General features: G+C 35.8%; 2 protein-coding genes and 1 long non-coding RNA gene across 8 annotated transcripts; 2 read left to right on the top strand and 1 right to left on the bottom strand.

Moving 5' to 3' along the window:
* Positions 1–395: 395 nt before the first annotated feature.
* Positions 396–12,250, top strand: LOC118265697 (allergen Tha p 1). Of its 6 annotated transcripts, none has more exons than XM_050694760.1 (3): positions 396–550; positions 908–1,107; positions 1,836–2,056. In XM_050694760.1, the coding sequence occupies exons 2-3, from the start codon at positions 915–917 to the stop codon at positions 2,024–2,026; spliced, it is 384 nt and encodes a 127-aa protein (XP_050550717.1). In that variant the 5' UTR covers positions 396–550; positions 908–914; the 3' UTR covers positions 2,027–2,056. The 6 variants fall into 6 exon arrangements, with proteins under 6 accessions (XP_050550717.1, XP_050550715.1, XP_050550718.1 ...); XM_050694758.1 differs by lacking the exons at positions 908–1,107; positions 1,836–2,056 and adding exons at positions 11,644–11,843; positions 11,972–12,250 and having other exon boundaries at positions 397–550; XM_050694761.1 differs by lacking the exons at positions 908–1,107; positions 1,836–2,056 and adding exons at positions 5,470–5,669; positions 6,303–6,632 and having other exon boundaries at positions 403–550.
* Positions 6,314–12,204, bottom strand: LOC126910856 (uncharacterized). The gene is made up of 2 exons (XR_007705430.1): positions 12,055–12,204; positions 6,314–6,385 (listed from the first exon to the last, which is right to left on the bottom strand). It is a non-coding gene; the product is annotated as an uncharacterized LOC126910856 (long non-coding RNA).
* Positions 12,251–17,222: 4,972 nt separating the features above from the next.
* On the top strand, positions 17,223–20,911 carry LOC118265699 (allergen Tha p 1). Its single transcript, XM_035578775.2, has 3 exons — positions 17,223–17,373; positions 19,097–19,285; positions 20,682–20,911. Exons 2-3 carry the CDS (start codon positions 19,108–19,110, stop codon positions 20,870–20,872), a joined length of 369 nt encoding a protein of 122 aa, XP_035434668.2. The 5' UTR covers positions 17,223–17,373; positions 19,097–19,107; the 3' UTR covers positions 20,873–20,911.
* Positions 20,912–21,602: the final 691 nt, after the last annotated feature.

The following is a 21,602-nucleotide window of genomic DNA, read 5'->3' as shown; positions in this document are numbered from 1 at the left end:
AATTACAAAATATTTAAGTTTTCCCATGATTAAGACACTAAACTCTATATGTATTCCAAATATGAAGCTTCTAAGTCTGCTAGAAGTGCCTTGGACTTTTGATGATCGGTGAGTCAGTGAGTGACAAAATTTAGAAACTTTAACAAGTTGTCATTCTTAAACTACTGGTTCAAATTGACTGAAATTTTAAATATTCCGTGTTTATACAATGCCGGATTAGTTACTGAAGATTCAGGTTTCTTGCTTTATCCACAACCGAATTATAGGGGGTCGAAAAAGGCCCGAATTGCTTCGAGAAAAGGATGGTACGGCCGTGCCGCTTTTTTTTTGCTCGACTTGGCGGGGGCACTCCCGTGCCCCCAGATAATATCAATTACATAGTCAGTCACATCAAGTGAAAACACTAAAGATATGAATATATTTAGTCATACGCAGCATTCGTCGGGAGTTTTTGCGTTACTTGTTTATTGGTATATAAGTGCACGCAGCGGCGCAGCCTACTGTAGACCGCACTCAATCTCTCCACACTACAAACCTCTCACACAAACAGGTAATGCAAATTAACGTCTGTTGATATTAGAATAAAAGTTTAAATAAAATAAAATTTAAATAGATATAAAATATTAGTGGTATTAGTTCTCGTTCTCGTTGGATTTTTCTATATTATATTTTTCTTTTGGATAGTGCATGGTAAAATAACTAATTTTTAGTTTTTTTAAAATTTGTGTCTATTTATTAAATACTTTTAAAAAATTATAATAGTTTATTGTAATATAGTATTCAAATGTTTTATTTTTAGTTAATTTAATTATGATCCAAAGACGCGTGATGTCACAATATAAAATATGTTCCAACTAATATTTTTTTCTAAGGATAATGTTAATTTTGTTTTAATTCTTCCCCTCAGCATCAATATGAAGTCCATGCTTGTACTCTGCGTGTTGTCTGTGGCGGCGCTGGTGGTGGCGCGCCCTGATGACCACTACACCGACCGCTACGACAACGTGAACCTGGACGAGATCCTCTCCAACCGCCGCCTGCTGGTGCCCTACGTCAAGTGCACCCTGGACCAGGGCAAGTGCGCCCCCGACGCCAAGGAACTCAAGGGTACGTAGGAGATATACAACATTAAGTGCAGTGTGAAGCAAAGTACGGTGTGTAAAAACCGTAGCTATTGGCGTTCCATTATCTCTGCCTACCCCCATGGGAGACAAGCGTGAGGTTATGTATGTATGAAGCAATTGTAATTTTAGTGGTAGTATGTTTTAAAATATTAAACCATTTGAGTAAGTTTAAATGGTGTCTAAAAGCCGGCGTTAAGACGAGGTCATCTCACCAGGCTCAGTAGTAGCCAATCTTGTTCTCAATTAACTATTGTCACTGTCCGTGATGCTATGAATATTCAGTCATCTAGACATGACTAATTGTTTACTTACAAAGCAATCTTGTGATTTAATTACTCCATAAATTCACATAATCATTAGGTTGGCATGAATATCCTATTGTTTGTAATTATATTTGCATAGTCAATGCGTACTACAAATCATTTGCCTAGAACAATAACTACATTTATAAGTTTTATGGAAGGACTTATTCTGAAAGTTGTGACAGGATAATCTGGCAAAGATTTATTGGAAATCTAGAAGACGGCTTGGCTTTTAATATTATAATTAAATTATAATATTTTCCGACAAACCTGTACTCGGATATAAGGAACTCCCTAAAATATTGGTCTGATTTAGAGCAGTAATTCAGATATTTTGGTCAAAGATACTTATTTAATTTTTATTCAGATAAATAAACAAATTAGTCTAATCTATATCTCCTTCCTACAGAACACATCAGGGAAGCTCTGGAGAACGAGTGTGGCAAATGTACTGAGACCCAGAAGAAGGGAACCCGGCGTGTGATCGAGTACCTGATCAACAACGAGGAGGCGTACTGGAACGAGCTGACGGCCAAGTACGACCCTGAGAGGAAGTACACCGTCAAGTACGAGAGTGAACTCAAGAAGATCAAGGCTTAAGTGATACAATGTTGCTCAATCGACTCACGGCGCATTCCAATAAACTACCGATCGTAAATTTGCTTACGAGCCGTAGAATTTTGACACATTTTGTATGGAGCTTATGTCAAAATTCTACGGCTCGTAAGCAAATTTACCGATCGGTAGTTTATTGATTTATAATTACACAAATTATAAAGTCGACTCTGAATTGTGATATGATTTTAGGTTTAGTTTGTAAATAAAAATGTTTCTGAATACTTAACTAGGTTGAGTATTTAGAAAATATATTTATTTATATCAAGTTCTGAAGTTTTCTTTATGAATATTTAACCCCACACATTCATTATTGATCATCATCATCATCTCAGCCACATGACGTCTGCTGCTGAACATAGGCCGCCCCCATAATTTTCAGATCTTACCGCTTATTCACATTACTTTGATATACAGTTAACTCCCGTTAATTCGGAATTCAAGGGACTCTTAAAATATTTTGAATTACCGAATGTTCGAAATATCAAATTGACCGAAATTGGAACTTGCCTCAGAATTTATACTTACCTCTGCAAATTCTGAGACTTTTCTATCCTTTCCTCTTTGCAACTTTGAATTATTTTAGTTAGAGTTAGACGCGGATAAATTCGAATTAATGAGTCATTTGGTGGCATAGCAAAGATTTTTTTCGTTTGAATTATTAAGTGAACAAAAAATATTATTGAATTAAGTTCGAATTATAGATGAGGTATTAGATACATTTTCTGTTCTAGCTGAGAATGTCGTAAGAACCTAAAGGACTACATATTTGACAGAGACTGAGTAACAGCCATCGTCATTACCTGAACTTTTTGAACTGCGATCTTCAACCCGCCACCTGACGTGGAGATTATTTATATTCATTTCTTTTGGATGAAAAAAAACTCGTAATCAATTAGTTATATTTATTTTATTTTATTCATTAATAAAGGTTTACCAACAGCTTCTGTATAAAAAATATTAAGTGAAGTAAATACTTATTAGTTTTGGACTTATACATTCGCCAATTATAGGTTAACCAGCATTTAATATTAAAGCCGTGTCAGATAATTTTAGAACACCTTATATAAAATCAATAATTTGTTTACCATATTAGATACTCCGAACACGATTAAATTATTTTAATACACTCTTTGGAGTAAATAAACATGTAAGGTTTATAAATAAAAATCTTCCATCCGACCAACAGTGGAATAACCGCTACTTGGAAACGAAGCATCTATCTATACTTATAATACATCTGTAGAGAGGTCAATTCTGTACATGAAATATATTTCCAAAATAACTATCAGCGGGTGATTAGTGATCGATACTGACGCCAAAAATGCAATCCAATTCTTTTTTGTCTGTCTGTCTGTATGTTCGTTATAGAAACAAAAACCACTCAAACGATTTCAACGAAACTTGGTACAATTTTATTGTTCTTCATACTCCTGGGCAGGTTTTGTATATGTAGGTACTTTTCATCACGCTACGATCAGTAGGAGCAGAGCAGTGAAGGGAAATATTGGGAAAACAGGAGAACTTACTCCATTTTTTAAGCTTCCGTCGCGTTTGCTGCCTTAATGGTTAAAGCTACACAGAAATCATGTATGACGGAAATGTTTCTTTTATGGTTTACTCACAATAACACGTATAACTCCCGATAGCTTAGCAGTTCGGAGCTTTCTGAGCTATAGAACGCGAGCTCAACAGCAGTAGCTCAATAGAGGGATCTCCTTAATTATTATGGGCCTCGCCGTATTTGGGTCCAATAGATATTTATAAGATATCATTGTCAGAGTTACTCAAAATGGAGAAATAAAACATCCACGCGCGCGGACGGAGTCGCGGGCGGAAGCTAGTAATACATAATTAAATAAGTAAAGCATCTTAAGCTTAGGCCACACTAGGTACGGGTTTTACCCGCGCCGATGTAACGGAGATGGTATAATTGGTACATGCGTTTGGAGTGTCAGGCTGTCTGTGCAAACTAGTATTTCCATTTAGGAAAAGGATAGAGGCTAAGCTATAAACGCTATTAAACTTCAAAAACTATTTCATACATTGGCAACACTGTATTAATTTTTAGCATTTTAAAATTATTTAACTTAAATTTTGTATTATTTTAATTAATCTTATCGCACCAAAATAAATAACATTTTCAGACTCTGGCATTGAACTTATAATTTAACAAAACTCATTATTTCCTGTATTTCTATAACATACAAAACTAGTGCCGAGAATATCTCTGTCTACTCTATTAAGGTCCATTATTGTCTAAGGATGCTTTTCTACCAGAGATGTGCTATGTAGCTATGCTACGAAGATGTAATAGTTAAGTTGTGAAACTATGTGACCGTTTCCACTGATGCTAAGTTATGTAGCTGTGCGAGGAAGATATCCATAGCACGCATCTTTCCATATAAAAAACAGCTTAGCTGAATCCGTTTCCACCAGTGCTAAGCTTCATATGTATAACAATGAATATCTGAACGTAGTAACATTGCTGTGGATTCGTTTGGCACATCTTTGGTGGAAAAGACCCTGAGACTGCCGTACTCAAAACATTTAATGATTACTTAAACTATTCCTTGATAACGATTTTGTTCCAATAACAATTGCTAAGGACTGGGTTAAGTAACCATTAAACGACTCTACACTACCCAAGCTACTGGCAATGAAGTTATCATAACACAGCATCTTCGCATAGAATGAAAAAAACTTTTTTTATATAATACTAGCTGTGTTTCAATTGCTCGGCTCCTATTTTTTATTTATACTAAACTCATAGACTCAGAAACACAAATTCAGAAACTTGTAACTTATTTCATGTAAAGCGAGCTTTCTTTAAATTAGGAAAAAACATAAACAATAAATACCAACCAACCAAATATTACTTAATAATATCAATTACATAGTCAGTCACCTCAAGTGAAAACACTAAAGATATGAATATATTTAGTCATACGCAGCGTCCGTCGGGAGTTTTTGCGTTACTTGTTTATTGGTATATAAGTGCACGCAGCGGCGCAGCCTACTGTAGACCGCACTCAATCTCTCCACACTACAAACCTCTCACACAAACAGGTAATGCAAATTAACGTCTGTTGATATTAAAATAAAAGTTTAAATAAAATAAAATTTAAATAGATATAAAATATTAGTGGTATTAGTTCTCGTTCTCGTTGGATTTTTCTATGTTATATTACATTTTTTTGGATAGTGCATGGTAAAATAACTAATTTTTAGCATCGTTAATTTTGCTTGTATTTATTTAATACTTTTAATTAATTAAAATGTTTATTATATAGTATTAAAATGTTCTATTTTTAGTTAATTTAATTATGATCTAAAAACGCGTTGTCTCAATACAAAACGAGATAAGTCCCAACTAATATTTTTTTTTATTAACAATATGCTGATTTTGTTTTAATTCTTCCCCTCAGCATCAAAATGAAGTCCATGCTTGTACTCTGCGTGTTGTCTGTGGCGGCGCTGGTGGTGGCGCGCCCTGATGACCACTACACCGACCGCTACGACAACGTGAACCTGGACGAGATCCTCTCCAACCGCCGCCTGCTGGTGCCCTACGTCAAGTGCATCCTCGACCAGGGCAAGTGCGCCCCCGACGCCAAGGAACTCAAGGGTACGTAGGAGATATACAGGATTAAGTGCAGTGTGAACCAGTTGTGGTTTTGATGAGAGGTTCCTTTGAAATATTAGACCATTTGAGTAAGTTTAAATGGTGTCTAAAAGCCGGCGTTAAGACGAGGTCATCTCACCAGGCTCAGTAGTGGCCAATCTTGTTCTCAATCAATTGTTGTCACTGTCCGTGATGCTATGAATATTCAGTCATCTAGACATGACTAATTGTTTACTTACAAAGCAATCTTGTGATTTAATTACTCCATAAATTCACATAATCATTAGGTTGGCATGAATATCCTATTGTTTCTAATTATATTTGCATAGTCTACGCGTACTACAACGCATTTGCCTAGAACAATAACTACATTTATAAGTTTTATGGAAGGACTTACACTGAAAGTTGTGACAGGATAATCTGGCAAAGATTTATTGGAAACCTAAAGACTAACTCAGCTTTTAATACCTGCTCTTGTAAAATATTTTCCGACAAACCTGTACTCGAATATAAGGAACTACCTAAAATATTTACTTGATTTAGAGCAGTAATTCAGATATTTTGTTCAAAGATACTTATTTAATTTTTATTCAGATAAATAAATAAATTAGTCTAACCTATTTCTTCTTCCTACAGAACACATCAGGGAAGCTCTGGAGAACGAGTGTGGCAAATGTACTGAGACCCAGAAGAAGGGAACCCGGCGTGTGATCGAGTACCTGATCAACAACGAGGAGGCGTACTGGAACGAGCTCACGGCCAAGTACGACCCTGAGAGGAAGTACACCGTCAAGTACGAGAGTGAACTCAAGAAGATCAAGGCTTAAGTGATACAATGTTGCTCAATTGTGTAATTATAAAGTCGACTCTGAATTGTGATATGATTTTAGGTTTAGTTTGTAAATAAAAATGTTTCTGAATACTTAACTAGGTTGAGTATTTAGAAAATATATTTATTTATATCAAGTTCTGATTTTTTTTTTATGAATATTTAACCTTTATTATCGATCATCATCATAATTATCAGCCACAAGACGTCCGCTGCTGATCATAGGCAGCCCCTATAACTTCCAGATCGTGATCTTGTTCACATTACTTAGGTACTTGTATGATGATATACACTTGTTCCCATCACATTAATATACAGTCGACTCTCGTTAGTTAAAATTTCAAGGGATTCTTAAAACATTTCGTATTACCAAATGTTGGAAATATCAAATGGAAGAACTTGCCTCTGAATTTACTTCTATCTACTTACCTCTACAAATTCTGAGACTTTTCTGTCCTTTCGTCTCTGCAACTTTGAATTATTTAGAGTTTGACACCGATAAGTTCGAATTAATGAGTCATTTGGATAAAGTTGATTTAGTCTGAAATATAAAACATTCTAGGGACTCGTGATTACTACGAATTACGAATAAGTTCGAATTATCGTAGGTTTGAATTATCGAGGGTCCACTGTAAAATTACAGAACAGTAAGTTCAAGTGCTTATACTATAGTAAAAGCACACATTTAATATAATGATTAACTAATTAAGCCATGTGATGACGATAGAGGAGGTATTAGATACATTGTCTCTTCTAACTGAGAATGTCGTAAGAACCTAAAGAAAGAAATATGTAATTTGACAGAAACTGAACAGCCATCGTCATAACCTGAACTTTTTGAACTGCGATCTTCAACCCGCCACCTGACGTGGAGATTATTCATTATAAATTAATTAAAAATCGTTATAGACTACAAATACAGGATAATACGTCCATAATCTAAGTAATCTTCTATGACATGAAAATTAATCGCTGAATGTGGGTTGCTAAGGCAATTCTTGGGAACAGTTGAGCCGATTTTAAATATATTTTTTTATTGGGTTTCTTATAGTTAGGATAATGTTCTTTGCAAGAAAAAATGCAATTTCAAGGTGAAATATAGTTCACTTGTGTGTATTAGAAACTCTCTATTGTAAAGGGACCAATCTCCAAAGCGCACATGATATACATAATTACCATGAAATATCTATACCTGAAAAGTGCCAGAGCGATCACACAAATACCCGTTTTGGGGATATGACCCAAAGAAGACAAAAAGCTAAATGTTTGTAGTACCAGGCACTTTACAGACATTATGCAATAAAATGTACTTACATTGAACATGGAAGTTTTATTTCAGCTTTATATATTATAGTGTTCTAAAATTATCTGCCACGGCTTTAATGGGAAGTTGTTTTGTATTTGAAGATTACAAGAGTGCAGATATTTCGTAACGCGGACTAGTTAATTTAATTTGAGAACATAAAGAAGTTAGTAGAAGTAGAGTCATTGTTTTTTAAACATTGACTCTACTCTGCATAAAGAGGTTCACAAATACGCACTATGAGACAGTGATAGAGATAGCTTTTTCATAACAGACACTTAAGTAAACATTGTATGAAAAAAACTCATAATCAATAATTTATATTTATTATTAAATCTTCAAACACAACACTACCTCCCATTAAAGCTGTGGCAGATATTTATAGAACACTTTATATAAAATCAATAATTTGTTTACCATATTAGATACTCAGAACACGATTAAATTATTTTAATAGTATCTGTGGAGTAAATAAACATGTAAGGTTTATAAATAAAAATCTTCCATCCGACCAACAGTGGAATAACCGCTACTTGGAAACGAAGCATAATACATAATTAAATAAGTAAAGCATCTTAAGCTTAGGCCACACTGCGGGTTTTACCCGCGCTGATGTAACGGAGATGGTATAATTGGTACATGCGTTTGGAGTGTCAGGCTGTCTGTGCAAACTAGTATTTCCATTTAGGAAAATAATAGAGGCTAAGCTATAAACGCTATTAACCTTCAAAATTATTTCATACATGGGCGTGGACAGATTTTTTGCGTTTTTAAATTATTTCACCTATTTTCGGGTTTTAGAAAAAAAGTTGTTTTGTTTTCAATAATAAGTGAGGTTAATAAACAACAAAATTAATATGTACAAGTGGCAGCAATTGTACCATTTTTTAGAGACAAATGGGCGGCTTGTTCGGTGTGATACCACGGTTTCACAGAAATCCTATCGGAAACAACGCTTGCGTTGTGTTTCGTTGTTCGTTGGGGTTACCTGAGGCCCAATTACCCCACTTCCCAATCCCTGATTCCCCAAAAATCCTTAAACTCCAAATTCCCACAAGGCGGGCAACGCACTTGTAACGCCTGGCGATTGCTTACCATCAGGTGATCTGTCCGGCTTATACCATAAAAATATATATAATAATAACCAGAGATATTATAAAATTGACCATGTTCTTGAAATGTCAAAAAAATATGGTGGTCAGTCGGCAGTGTAACCCGTAGTGTAGCCTGAGCCTTAGTTAGGCAGACCGGCTAGATGTATACAAGATACTGAGTGCTGCGATATATGATATTAAAAGTTGACTGCACTCCCAGTATTGACGTAGATCGCATGGAATGACGTCATCTATCTATTAGCCAGTTATACAAGTCCTTAAATAGAAAATAGTATTAAGTTTTCATGATTGGTATAGGTACATGCAGGGTTAAGTACTGCAAGTTTTTTTTTGTTTAGAAAGAAATAAATAATACTAGCTGACTAGGCCATCTTCGTACCGCCCCAATAATTTTTTTCTCACCTTTTAAACCTTCCTTGGACCTATGCAAATTCCAAGACCAAAATTAGCCAAATTATTCCAGCCGTTTTCGTGTTTTTGCGAGATTAGCGAACAGAAATTCATTTTTACATATAAGATTATGAATTTTGCAGATAACTGAGTATGAGTATCTCTTAAATATATGATAGTTTGTAGTTAGTTGGTGTTAGTATGGCTTAACAAATAAAATGTTAAGAAATAAACGTCCCACTTAGAGGTGTCACTTTTAAATGCTAACCTGTCACTGATAATGTTTACCTACTAGTCTCGGCAAAGTAATAATATTTTTTGGAAAACTGGAACCATTATAACCCATTAAGTGCCTTTATGCCTACTACGGATAACATAAAAAATTCTATATTTGTCTAATTTGAGGATGAAACGCAGAAACTGTATTATGGTCAGCTGTCAGAAACAAAAATTGTCAGAACCTCTGGATTTTGCTCAGCAATGAACGTCTACCGGTTGGTGAAAAGAGGCATAATTAATTACTCGTAAATGTTTGTCACATGTTTTACACTCGGAAGGTAAACCGGTGTGAATCTCTGCTTAAAGAAAGGTCTTGTAATTGTGAATTTTTTTTTCTCATAAATGTCAGACTCACTTTTCTTTATTCGTTCCAACATAGTTTGACTTTATACCCGACTAGCTTCTGGCAGCGACTTCATACGCACAAATAGGTGATTTCCTACAACATACATGCTTTTTAGCTTCCTAGGTCCAGTAGTTTCGACTGTGGGTTGTCTGTCAGTCTTTCTATTACTAGACTGCTTCGTTGGTCGAGTGTTCGCTATACGCTCACCCACTATTACATGTGACGTATAAAACAATTGATGAAAAGTGGGTGTTCATTGTATAGTGGCTTTACGTGCCTTAGTGGGAACTTCTGCCCACCCTTCGAGGGTAAAAGGCGTGACGTTGACGTTGCAGCTAGACAGATAACAGTTCCATATCATGACGTACATAATTATATGAATCAGAATCATGAAATCGTAAATATCCTCACCGAGTACTACGGAAATCAATGTTCATCTAATGAATGCAAATTGCAAGATTTCCTATTCCGCTTGTCATACAAGTAGGTAAGGAAAATTTGTTGAATTAAAAAAAAAACAAAGACAATTATTCTTAGAATATAGTTAAGTCATCGAAATAGGCCTGGCCTTCTTTCATCTCAGAAATCAGGTTACTGAGCGAGTTCCAGTAATAAAAGTAATTAAAATACTGCCTGTCAAGAGCCTTTGTTTGCAGAAAATTCTTGTGAATTCCAAAGATAACCTCTATGCTGTCCAAACTACGTTATTAATGTTCCACAATTATATAATCCAGACTAAAGGTTTTAAAAATTCCGATGCTGCAGACTACCTAGCGGGTTTACCGGGGCACTGGCTCAAAAAGTAGGAGTAGGTACGGGATGGTTTTTAGTCAGTAAGAGTCCAAAACTCCCTTTTGCCTCGACCAAGGTGGGAAAAGTCATTGAATGATTTTCGCCCCTTAAAAAAAAAGTGTTAAAAATACGGGCGCTCCATTTTCACCCCTAAACTATAGCTATTGCCAGGAAGTTCTAATTAAAAACAGCTTGTTATAACTTCAAATTATACTCATTATACGACTGAAAAACAAAAAAGGATCATAACTCGTATTTAAGAAGCTATTAATAAACCATCAGAAAAAATTCAACAATAAAGAAGCAACCTAACTTCCCCACATCAACGAAACTTTCCATCGACACTGAAAAGATTAGAAAAAACCCGATCATTAATTTTAGAACCAAACAAAGACAGAGAAGCATCAGAATATGAACCAGGTAATCAACCTCCTCAAGTGAAAACACTAAAGATATGAATATATTTAGTCATACGCAGCGTCCGTCGGGAGTTTTTGCGTTACTTGTTTATTGGTATATAAGTGCACGCAGCGGCGCAGCCTACTGTAGACCGCACTCAATCTCTCCACACTACAAACCTCTCACACAAACAGGTAATTTTATTTAAATCAGTGCAATATAGACCGGTGCATTTTTTAATATTAAATTCAAAATGGGATTCTGTAAAGCTTTGATTATATAAATTTAAATGGGTTCTTAGCTTACCTAGTATCTTATCATGAAAAATTTTATATATTTTTTTATTTTTCTATGGGTTTGATTTTTTTTTCTGTAGCAGTTTGTGTCGCCTTGACCTATGTTTCTTGGTAGTCTTGTTATTGTTCTCATCGTTTATTTCATTATAATATGTTATACCAAAGCTATGATGAGCTTTGGTTTAGTACAGAGTTATAGTTTTAATCATGTTTTTTTTTCCACTTTAGCATCAATATGAAGTCCATGCTTGTACTCTGCGTGTTGTCTGTGGCGGCGCTGGTGGTGGCGCGCCCCGACGACCACTACACCGACCGCTACGACAACGTAGATCTTGATGAGATCCTCTCCAACCGCCGTCTGCTGGTGCCCTACGTCAAGTGCATCCTCGACCAGGGCAAGTGCGCCCCCGACGCCAAGGAACTCAAAGGTACGTAGCGTGTTAATCAAAATAAAACTTAATTGTAATTGAAATTAAGTTCACATTGATTGAGATGACACTGTTCAAGTTACTGGTTTGTACCTGACATCAAGTTTAACAATGTTTTTTTTCTACAGAACACATCAGGGAAGCTCTGGAGAACGAGTGTGGCAAATGTACTGAGACCCAGAAGAAGGGAACCCGGCGTGTGATCGAGCACCTGATCAACAACGAAGAAGAGTACTGGAACGAGCTGACGGCCAAGTACGACCCTGAGAGGAAGTACACCGTCAAGTACGAGAGTGAACTCAAGAAGATCAAGGCTTAAGTGATACATTATTTATAAATCTTGCTCAATTGAAATTGTGATGTGATTTTAGTTTGTAAATAAAAACTTAAATTTTACATAATATAAACCTTTGATTTCGTCTACCGGTGTGTAGAAAGAGTGACACAAATTCTGGTGTTGTTTATGAGTTATTGTTCATCTTGAAGTACTTAAGTATAAAAGTTAGAGATCATTATTTTGTCTTGAGTCACCGAAAATTACTGTTTCTTCATAACTGCGGAAGTAACTCTGATGACATAGTACTTAACGACACAGCAATATCTGACTCGTCAGTCATTATCAAAATTTAAGCAAAACTGACGAACAATTTCTATCATTATCTTTTAACTAAGGTTGGCAATCTTTTTTTTTTTTTTTTTTTTTTTTTTTTTTTTTTTTACATTTAATGGGTCGACGTTTGACCGCTATCTCACCTGATGGTAAGTGATGATGCGGCCTACGGTGGAGCACGTCTGCCCATAAGCAACCTATTCACTCGGGCCTTGAAGACACCCAGGTTATACCCATCAGGAAACACAGACTCCGGCAAGGAGTTCCACTCCCTAGCAGTTCGCACAAGGAAGCTTGAAGCGAAGCGCTTCGTGCGAGTTGGTGGGATATCGAGTTGGTGGGATATCTACCATGAAGCGGTGACGCGCGCGCTTGGTACAGGCTCAGCAGTTGTTTCGGTGTGAAGTACCGTCTCACCTTCGAGAGGATACCCAACTTCCTACCAGCCAGATGCGCCTTCGACTCTATATAAGAGCCGAAGTTTAGCGTTGGCGATAGAGTTACGCCAAGAAGCTCTAGATGATCCGATATTGGAACGGATACATTTCGGAAAGTAGGAGCCAGCGGAAATTGACTCCGTTTGGCAGAGAATAGACACGCCTGGGTTTTGGTAGCGTTGAACTTGACCAAGTTGGCGTCACCCCAATCGGAGACCGCCTTCAAGGACGAGTTCAACCGTTCGACCATGGATTCTCTTAGAGACTGGATCTGTGTTCCGCTAGTCCGCGCATCGGACACATACCTTTCAACAACTGTGCTGTCATCTGCATACCCAAAGATACCGGGCTTAAGCAGGTCGTTGATGTGCAGCAAAAAGAGCGTTGCAGAATACGATTCTTGGTTTACTGAAAGTACTGACCCCTGAGGGACTCCGGCGTTGATACCAAATTTTTAAGATTCTTGGTTTACTTGGTTTTGTAACAAAACTAAACTCAAAAATTAGCAATTACTTTGCATTGAGTAAACTCTAAATTGATTAATTCGGTCGACTTAAAAAACATTGCGGGGTAGTAACTTAGTTACTTTTTATCCAGATAGTCTTATAGGATCGAAACCTACACGAAGGCAATCTTCTAAATTTTACACTGGTGTAACTGGAGGCAGAAACCTGTTGAATTAGTTAAATATTACGACTGCACGGCAGACGCAATGCAACTGGTTACAAGGTGATACAGACTCGAATCCCATGTGGTACAATGGTGGTCACATGCGCTTGACCACCATTAAGTTAATGTTTGCTTGCACCTGATGAGATCCGTTCCTCTATACATTCTCTATACCGTATGGGGAAACCTCTTAGGACTTAATTTAAACCACATATTTGTTATCATCTTGGCTAAAAATATTCGATAAATTAGCGAAACAGTTTGACCCAGTAGTTAAGTCAAAAAGTGCATTTTTCTCTTTGAGCAAATTTTAACACTCTTTACGGCATTGCAACAGCTGCGACACATATCCGTAACATTCCTAGACAACCTACAACGTTACAGCTCTTCTATGAATTACTTAATTTATTTAATTATTTATTTTGTTATTTTTTTTTCAATTTTCTGTTTTCGTTGAAATATTTAGTTGTATTATACTTCTGGCGACTAGTAATACTTGTAGTTTCATTTAAGTCATATTATGAGTGATCTCCATACTGTATATATTTGATGTAACAATTATTTCATCAATATGAGATTTGCCCTATTAGGAAAAAATACTGAATTAAAACTAATTAAAGTTTAGTAGTTCGAGTTGCTACCTCTTGGTCTTTTTTAAACTTTGCCCTATATTGGAATTTTCTCCTATGTCGAGGGTGCGTTTACAAACATACAATTTCACATGCACATGACACCCAGACCCGAAACAACAATTTGTGGATCACACAAAGAATTGCTCCGTGCGGGAATCGAACCCTTTTTTGTATAAAAACGTGATGTCATGTTATAATTTAAATTAGAAAATTGTTGAAAGTTTTGGAATCTGTAATAAAAGAAAAAACGTGTCGGTCTTATCACATCATACACATCAACAGCCTATAAGTGCTCCCACATACGGGGCAGGTATGATTGAGTATTAATTAGCACGCTCGCACAAGGCGGATTGGTGATTCCAAACTTATTATTAGAAATTATAAGCCCAGGTTTCCTCACGATGTTTTTACTTCACCGGTTCTCACTGGTGCCTAAATAGTCTTAAAAAATATTCAGAAGAAGTCATATTGTTAATTGCCATTGGTAGGTTTCAAACCTGCAACCTGTATGAGAAGCAGAAACCGCTGAAACCTCCAGGCCATCATCTATCCATTTTTATTTCTAACTAGCTGACCCGGCAAACTTAATACCGCCTCAAAAATTTTTTTCTCACCTTTCAAACCTTCCCTGGACTTCCACAAATAATTCAAGACCAAAATTAGCCAAATCGGTCCATCCTTTCACGAGTTTTAGCGAGACTAACGAACAGCAATTGATTTTTATATATAGAGATTAATTAATTAATTTAAAATCGTAATTTAAAATAAATACGGTATCGCATCAATATATTTAAAAATGTAAAAATAGCAGCCAACCAGTAGCGGGAGCATGGTGCAAGTTACTGGTGGATAGGGATCCAGAGACAGAAACCTAATTAATGAGTTCACCTGGAAACGGCACGCATTATGAGGAGGTTTCTGTCTCTGGAGCCCGAACCGGTAGCTTGGACATGCACCCGCTACATGTCGGCTCCTATTTTTATAAGTTTTTAAATATTATTTTATTTTTGTTTAATAAGTAGCAATTAAAAATACAATTTTAGAGGATATTTAAATAAATGCTAGAAATATTATCTTATGTTATTATTATTAATATTTAACGTGTCTTTAATTATGTAAAATAAATACATATTTAAATAGAGATTAAAACCAAAATTTCGTGTAAATAATATTTACGAAATAAAATATTTACAGTGAGCAAATAAAGATGTACGCTCAGTAGCGTGCTTGGAGACGACTATGCTAGCAATGGACGGACGGACTGTAATATAAGTCCACAAAAATTACATAAAAACTATTGTTTGTTAACCTGTCTGTAAAGTTTTTGTTTAATTAATGCTTAGCGGTCATATTATACTAATTGTAGGTGAGTACGGTCATGCATTTCTTTTTACTCTTTGCTATTTATTCTGCTGGAAATATACCTACAACGGTAATTTAAACTAATTCGGGCCTGTGTAATTGCTTTTTAAATATTTTCATTTACGAGTATATAGGATACATAACATCCTTTCTTTTAATACCCTAGGTGTGCCATGCTTTTTAATTACGGCAAATGAGTAGATGGATCACCTGATGGTAAGCAATCAGCACCGCCGACGGATACCCTCAACGATAGAGGAGTTATAAGTGTGTTCCTGGCCATTTAAGAGAAGGGAATTGGTCGTCGGTAAGCTCAGTCTCGGGAGAATTATTTCACGCACATTTTCTGTGATGCAGAAGTATCCAGTTGAACCACCCTATTCGTGTCGAAGCATGGCTCACCCAAGTAAAAATATCTGTAGGTATGTAATAAAGGACTTGCCACCGCGACCCCCAAACCCCTAATCCTCAAATCCTCAACCCTCAAAAGGCCGGCAACTGATTTATAACTCCTCTGGTGTTACGGGTGTTCATAGGCGGCGCTAATTGCTTACCATCAGGTGATTCATCCGATCATTTGCCGGTTTATTCCATAAAAAAGATGTCACAGCTTTGACACTTTTATATTAGAGATATTTTTCTACTTAATTGCTAAGCCTGAGTGACTTGGTAAATCCAAAGTATTATGTAAATACGATTATAATCTCTTGACTACACTTAAGTGAATTCCCAGGGAATGGAAAACACAAACAGACCAACAGGTCTATTACTGTTATTCAGATCGATTGGTAAAAACCAGAAACTATTTTTACACAACACATAAGTACTGGAATAATACTGAAACTCGTTCTAAAGTTGATCATGTTTTTATTATTAGAGTTTTTGTCCCAGTTTAGAATTAAAAAAATATATTATTACTAGTGTAACTATTAAACGCGCGATGTAGAGTACATCAGTTCTTATTAATTTAATTGGGTTTTATTACCAAAAATAGGAAGTTTTAACGTTTTAAATTATGGTTTTTGATGGTTTCTTATAACGAACTGCTGTTAAAAATAATATTATGCGTAAGATATGCCGCCAATTATACTCAATTAGTTGCTTAGCGTTGTTTTGTTTGGCTTCACTTCCAGCTAAATCATACAAGGCCTTTGTAAAAACCTAAATAAAAAGGTTTTAGTAGGTAGATAACATTAAATAATCCCAAATTACTAGAACTATGATGACAACATAAGATTTAAAGTTTTATTTCATAAAGTGTAGCAAACGAGGGTCAAATTAAAAGAACCCTGACGATCATGCATAAAAAGACTGTTGATGAAGCGAAAGGAGTATGTAAGATTCGTAGTAATTGGCGTTTCTTTGTCCCTGACTGGGGTCCATTGAAGACAGGCGGAGATTATAAATGAACATATGTATGTATGTAAAAAATAATGCACCACTTGTACGGAATCATACAATAAAAAAAATAATCTGAAACAAGGTTTTGAATAACTCCATCTACGAGTATCATAAACAATCTGCCTAATAAAAACGTCAAGGAAGCCTTAAACAAAACAACAATCTTAAGTACAAAAATAAACACAATAATTAAACAAAACATAATATGCAGATTTGATGCAACTAACAAAGCAATCGTATGTTCTCAGATGTAAATAAAAACAAAAAGTCAATTAGATTTGTGACGTGTGAAACTTCAAACTTGTTTTATTGTCTGGATTTAGGAGATGATGTACTAGCATATATATTGAAATACTGACCTCAATCACTGCATTCTAACTGAGTTTGTGCAACAGACATCACCAAAACTTGATCCAAACGTGAGTAGTTTTGTATATTGCAACCTAATTCTTATTCATAAAATAGAACAAATAATTCTCGCGTCTAGACATTAATGTCGTTTTCATTTGGCCTTTTAAATATTAGTTATTATTATTGGTAAATTTTATATTCTTCCCTATTTCTAATAAATTATGTAATAATGTATCTAAGGGTTTTGGAAAGCGGGTATCAATTATTCCACGTAAAGTGCTGAGTTTTAGTTGCATTTAAAACCTCGTTTGTTTGTGACTATTAACTTGTTTTGAAAAATATAAAAAATACAGTATATTGAAGTATTTAGAATCCCTTTAATGCCCAAAAAAATCAAACTATCAGACTACATGCAGTCTGTGTCTTTATTATTCCAAACTTGCATTTATTTTAATTAGAAGTTCAGTAGACTCGGTAAACCGCAAACTTCTTCAGTAGAACATTGAAGATTTCTTTGAATCAACCTCCCAAACTAAATTGATAGGTGATCTAAGAATTTCTAGATTAATATTATTAATATTGGGGATTTCATCTATGTCTATACTAATTTATTAAGCTGAAGAGTTTGTTACTTATAACATCCAGAATTACTGGTTCGTATCGAATCATTATTTTTGTGTTAGATAGTTTATTTAATAATACGATTAATAGGAGGTGAGCAGCGGGTGTTAGTAAATAAACAGCACTTTATGCTCATTGAATGTCATCATACACATATTATATATCAAAGTTTATATAGAGTGGCGCGTATTTTCGACAATAGTGTCCGTAGTTTGCAGACGACTCTATAATATATATTTCGAATATATTTCTGATAACCAGACTAACAAGAATGCAGATATACCAATAATTAACACGCTGTTATTACCTTTATTTCCCACATAATTGTTGAAAGAATTCCTAAGATTTGGGTAAATAATAAGAATCTAAAACATTGTAGCTATCTAATTATATAGAAGATGACTGACTGACTGTCATCACCGAACCGATTTAAATAAAATTCGGTATACATAAATGGTTTAAAACAAAAAAAGGTCATAAAATAGTTTTTATCTCGGAAATCACAAAGGAACTGGAAATGTTCGGATAAAAACCTGGGACTTTCCATTGTTAAACCACTGAATTAATTTGGGTGAAAATTAGTACAGATAGGGTTTAAGACTCGGTAAAAACAATAATAGTTTACATCCTGGATATATCCGGCCAAAAGCTACTTCCATATAAAATCTCAGTTGCAAACCTCATAGCTTTCAAGTGGTGCACATAACAAAACAATATTTGTTATTAAGTAACTCATATTCGTCTTTAAACAAGATTAATGATGTCTTATATATAATATGTGTTTAGAATTAATAATATATGTACAGTCCGAATATATAATCTACACTTTGGAACGAGCAAATAGCTTCAATTGAGGACTGACAGACACCTTTAATTTTGTTTGACGGCCAAAGGTCCAAGACTGGAACTGAATTGCCTTTTTTAACAAAAATACAATATCCTTTTTACCCGACTGCGCCAGAAGGAGGGTTATGTTTTTCGAGAGTATGTATGTATGTATGTATGTGCCGACGTTTGGCCGCTATCTCGCCTGATGGTAAGTGATGATGCGGTCTACGATGGAGCACGTCTGCCTATAAAAATACGATTGTTTATTTCGTTACTAAGTAGTCTCATTCCAGTTAATTTAATTCATATAATTAATAATATACTCGTATTCTCTGTTCACAGAATCCTTCATTATGAAGGTCGTGTTTCTCGTGTGTGTGTTGGCTGCGGTGGTGTACGGTGAGCAGTATACGGATAAATATGACAACATCGACCTGGACGAGATCCTTCATAACGAAAAAATCCTGCAATCTTATGTAAACTGCTGCCTGGACCAGGGCAAGTGTACACCTGACGGCAAGGAATTGAAATGTAAGTAGGCCAAATACTAATGGCTTTTCAATGTACTTTTTTTTTCTTTTTTTTTCTTTAAAAAAAACGTTGCCCCACACTAGGATTTTCTTCTGTGTCGTGGGTGCGTTTACAAACATACAAGTTCACATACACATGACACCCAGACCCGAAACAACAATTTGTGGATCACACAAAGAGTTGCTCCGTGCGGGAATCGAACCCGCTACCCGTTGCGCGGCAGCCAGTTGCCCAGCCACCGCACCAACCGTGCAGTCAATCGTACTATCAGTCAAAAAATCAGTCAAAAAGTACTATCGGCAAAGCTTACGGTAGTACACCTTTTAAACAAGATCTCAAACTCTATCTACCGAGCGTTTTCCCTATGGTCTCTCGCGTGGGGTACATGCGATTGATGATGATGGTCGACTGCCAACTTTGTCGATTGTACTTTATTTTAGTTTCCCTTTCTTAAGTATTGCCTTTTCATTCATTAGGGTAGGCAGAGTTTATTCACTTTTGTCAAATGCAAATATTGTCAAAGTGAAAGTCAGTTAAAGAAACACAACATAATTTATATATTTTTTAAAGTTTTGTCTGTAGAATAAGCTTTTTTCACAGTTATGCAAGTAGTCACAGTGTGATAGATGGAGTGTCTGCACTTCGGCACTTTGGGCTATTAGGGATTGCCATCCTCTTCTTCGATCTTTAGCCTATTCGATTAACAAGACAGCAAGACCGTGAATCCCGTTTAATTAATTGAAAAACTAGTATTTCGAGATTTATAGTTGGAATTAACAAAAGTCAGATGCCTTTTATTATAATTCCGCATTTGCACATCGTGTTCAACGAAATCTTCGTATATGGGGGTGATTGTGAACTATACTATTCACACATGGTTTATTTTAATTCATGCTCTTTGATTCTCAGCCAAACTCCGTTACCAACGCCAGCAGGCGAACGGCACGAGGCGAATGTACTGAGTACACTGTTTACATTATGCGCATTCGACATTCGCCTCGCCGCTATTTACTAATCGCGCTAATTAATTTGTAAATGCAATACAAGAACACAAAATTCAATCAAATATTTAGTATAAATACAAAATTTTAAGAACCAAATCAAATTAGTTCTTAGCAATAAACCTCTATGGGCTAAACTGAAATGGACACTAACACTATTATTAAAACTTATGACGGGATATTTATCATATTTATTCATTTTGATGAGTTAATAGTTAATCCGTGATCATGGCGCTTGCAACAGTGCCGAAATATCGGAAACTCATCAAAATGAATAAACATGGTAAATATCCCGTCATAAGTTTTAATAATAGTGTTAGTGTCCATTTCAGTTTCAAAACTTATATCTCTATGGGCTTTGCCACAGTTGTTTGATTCTGAATTTCCATTCACAGCGCACATTAAGGAAGCTTTAGAAAACCGATGTGCAAAATGTACTGATGCTCAGAAGAGAGGTACAGAGAAGGTCCTGAAGTTCCTCATCAACCATAAGCCAGACATCTGGGACCAGCTCTGCAACAAATTCGACCCCGAAGGATTATACAGGAAGAAGTACGAACAGGAGTACCAATCCGCTAAACAATAAATAACTTATTTCATGAAAATAAAGAATTTCCTAAGAATATTCCGTTTTTTGTCTGTCTGTCTGTCCCTCATTTATTCCTGTTGAAACTGCGGTAATGACTGCCTCGTTGGTCGAGTGGTCCGCAAGTGCGACTGCCGGACAAGAGGTCTCGGGTTCGATTCCCGGGTCGGACAAAGTATTACTGGGCTTTTTTGGGATTTTCGAAAATGTCTCAGAGTCTCAGTAGTAGCACGATGTTTGGAATTGTACCCAGTATAAATGGCAATAGGCTCACCCCTATTACATGGCACTTATAACACAAATGGTGAAAAATGTACACCCACATTGTATAGCGGCATTACGTGCCGTAATGTGCACCTCTGCCTACCCTTTCGGGGATAAATGGCGTGACGTTGCATATTTTCGTTGAAACTGCAGTGGAATTTTTATTATTTTCGTTGTCCACAGCTAGTTTAAGTATCGCCTTCACAAGTTAGCCTTCGTAAGACTTCCTTGCCGAGCCATTTTAATATGTAAGTATTTGTTTATACATATTATCGCGTTTTATGAGACTCTTTGTTCTAAGGTCAGACCTAGGAAATGTAATTGACTGGATCTTGCACGTGTTCTTAGAAGAATTGAGGATGTAGAAATATAAACATCTAAATATATAGGTGTATTTCTGTTTAATAATTTCGCAAGTAAATATAGAACATTAGAAGTTAAGATATAAAGAAGGGATATTTACCAT

The sequence above is a fragment of the Spodoptera frugiperda genome, chromosome 7 (genome assembly GCF_023101765.2).
Source record: "Spodoptera frugiperda isolate SF20-4 chromosome 7, AGI-APGP_CSIRO_Sfru_2.0, whole genome shotgun sequence".
Classification (NCBI taxonomy): Eukaryota; Metazoa; Arthropoda; class Insecta; order Lepidoptera; family Noctuidae; genus Spodoptera; species Spodoptera frugiperda.
The sequence above is the reverse complement of the archived record's forward strand: the minus strand, read 5'-3'. Positions and strand labels throughout refer to the sequence as shown.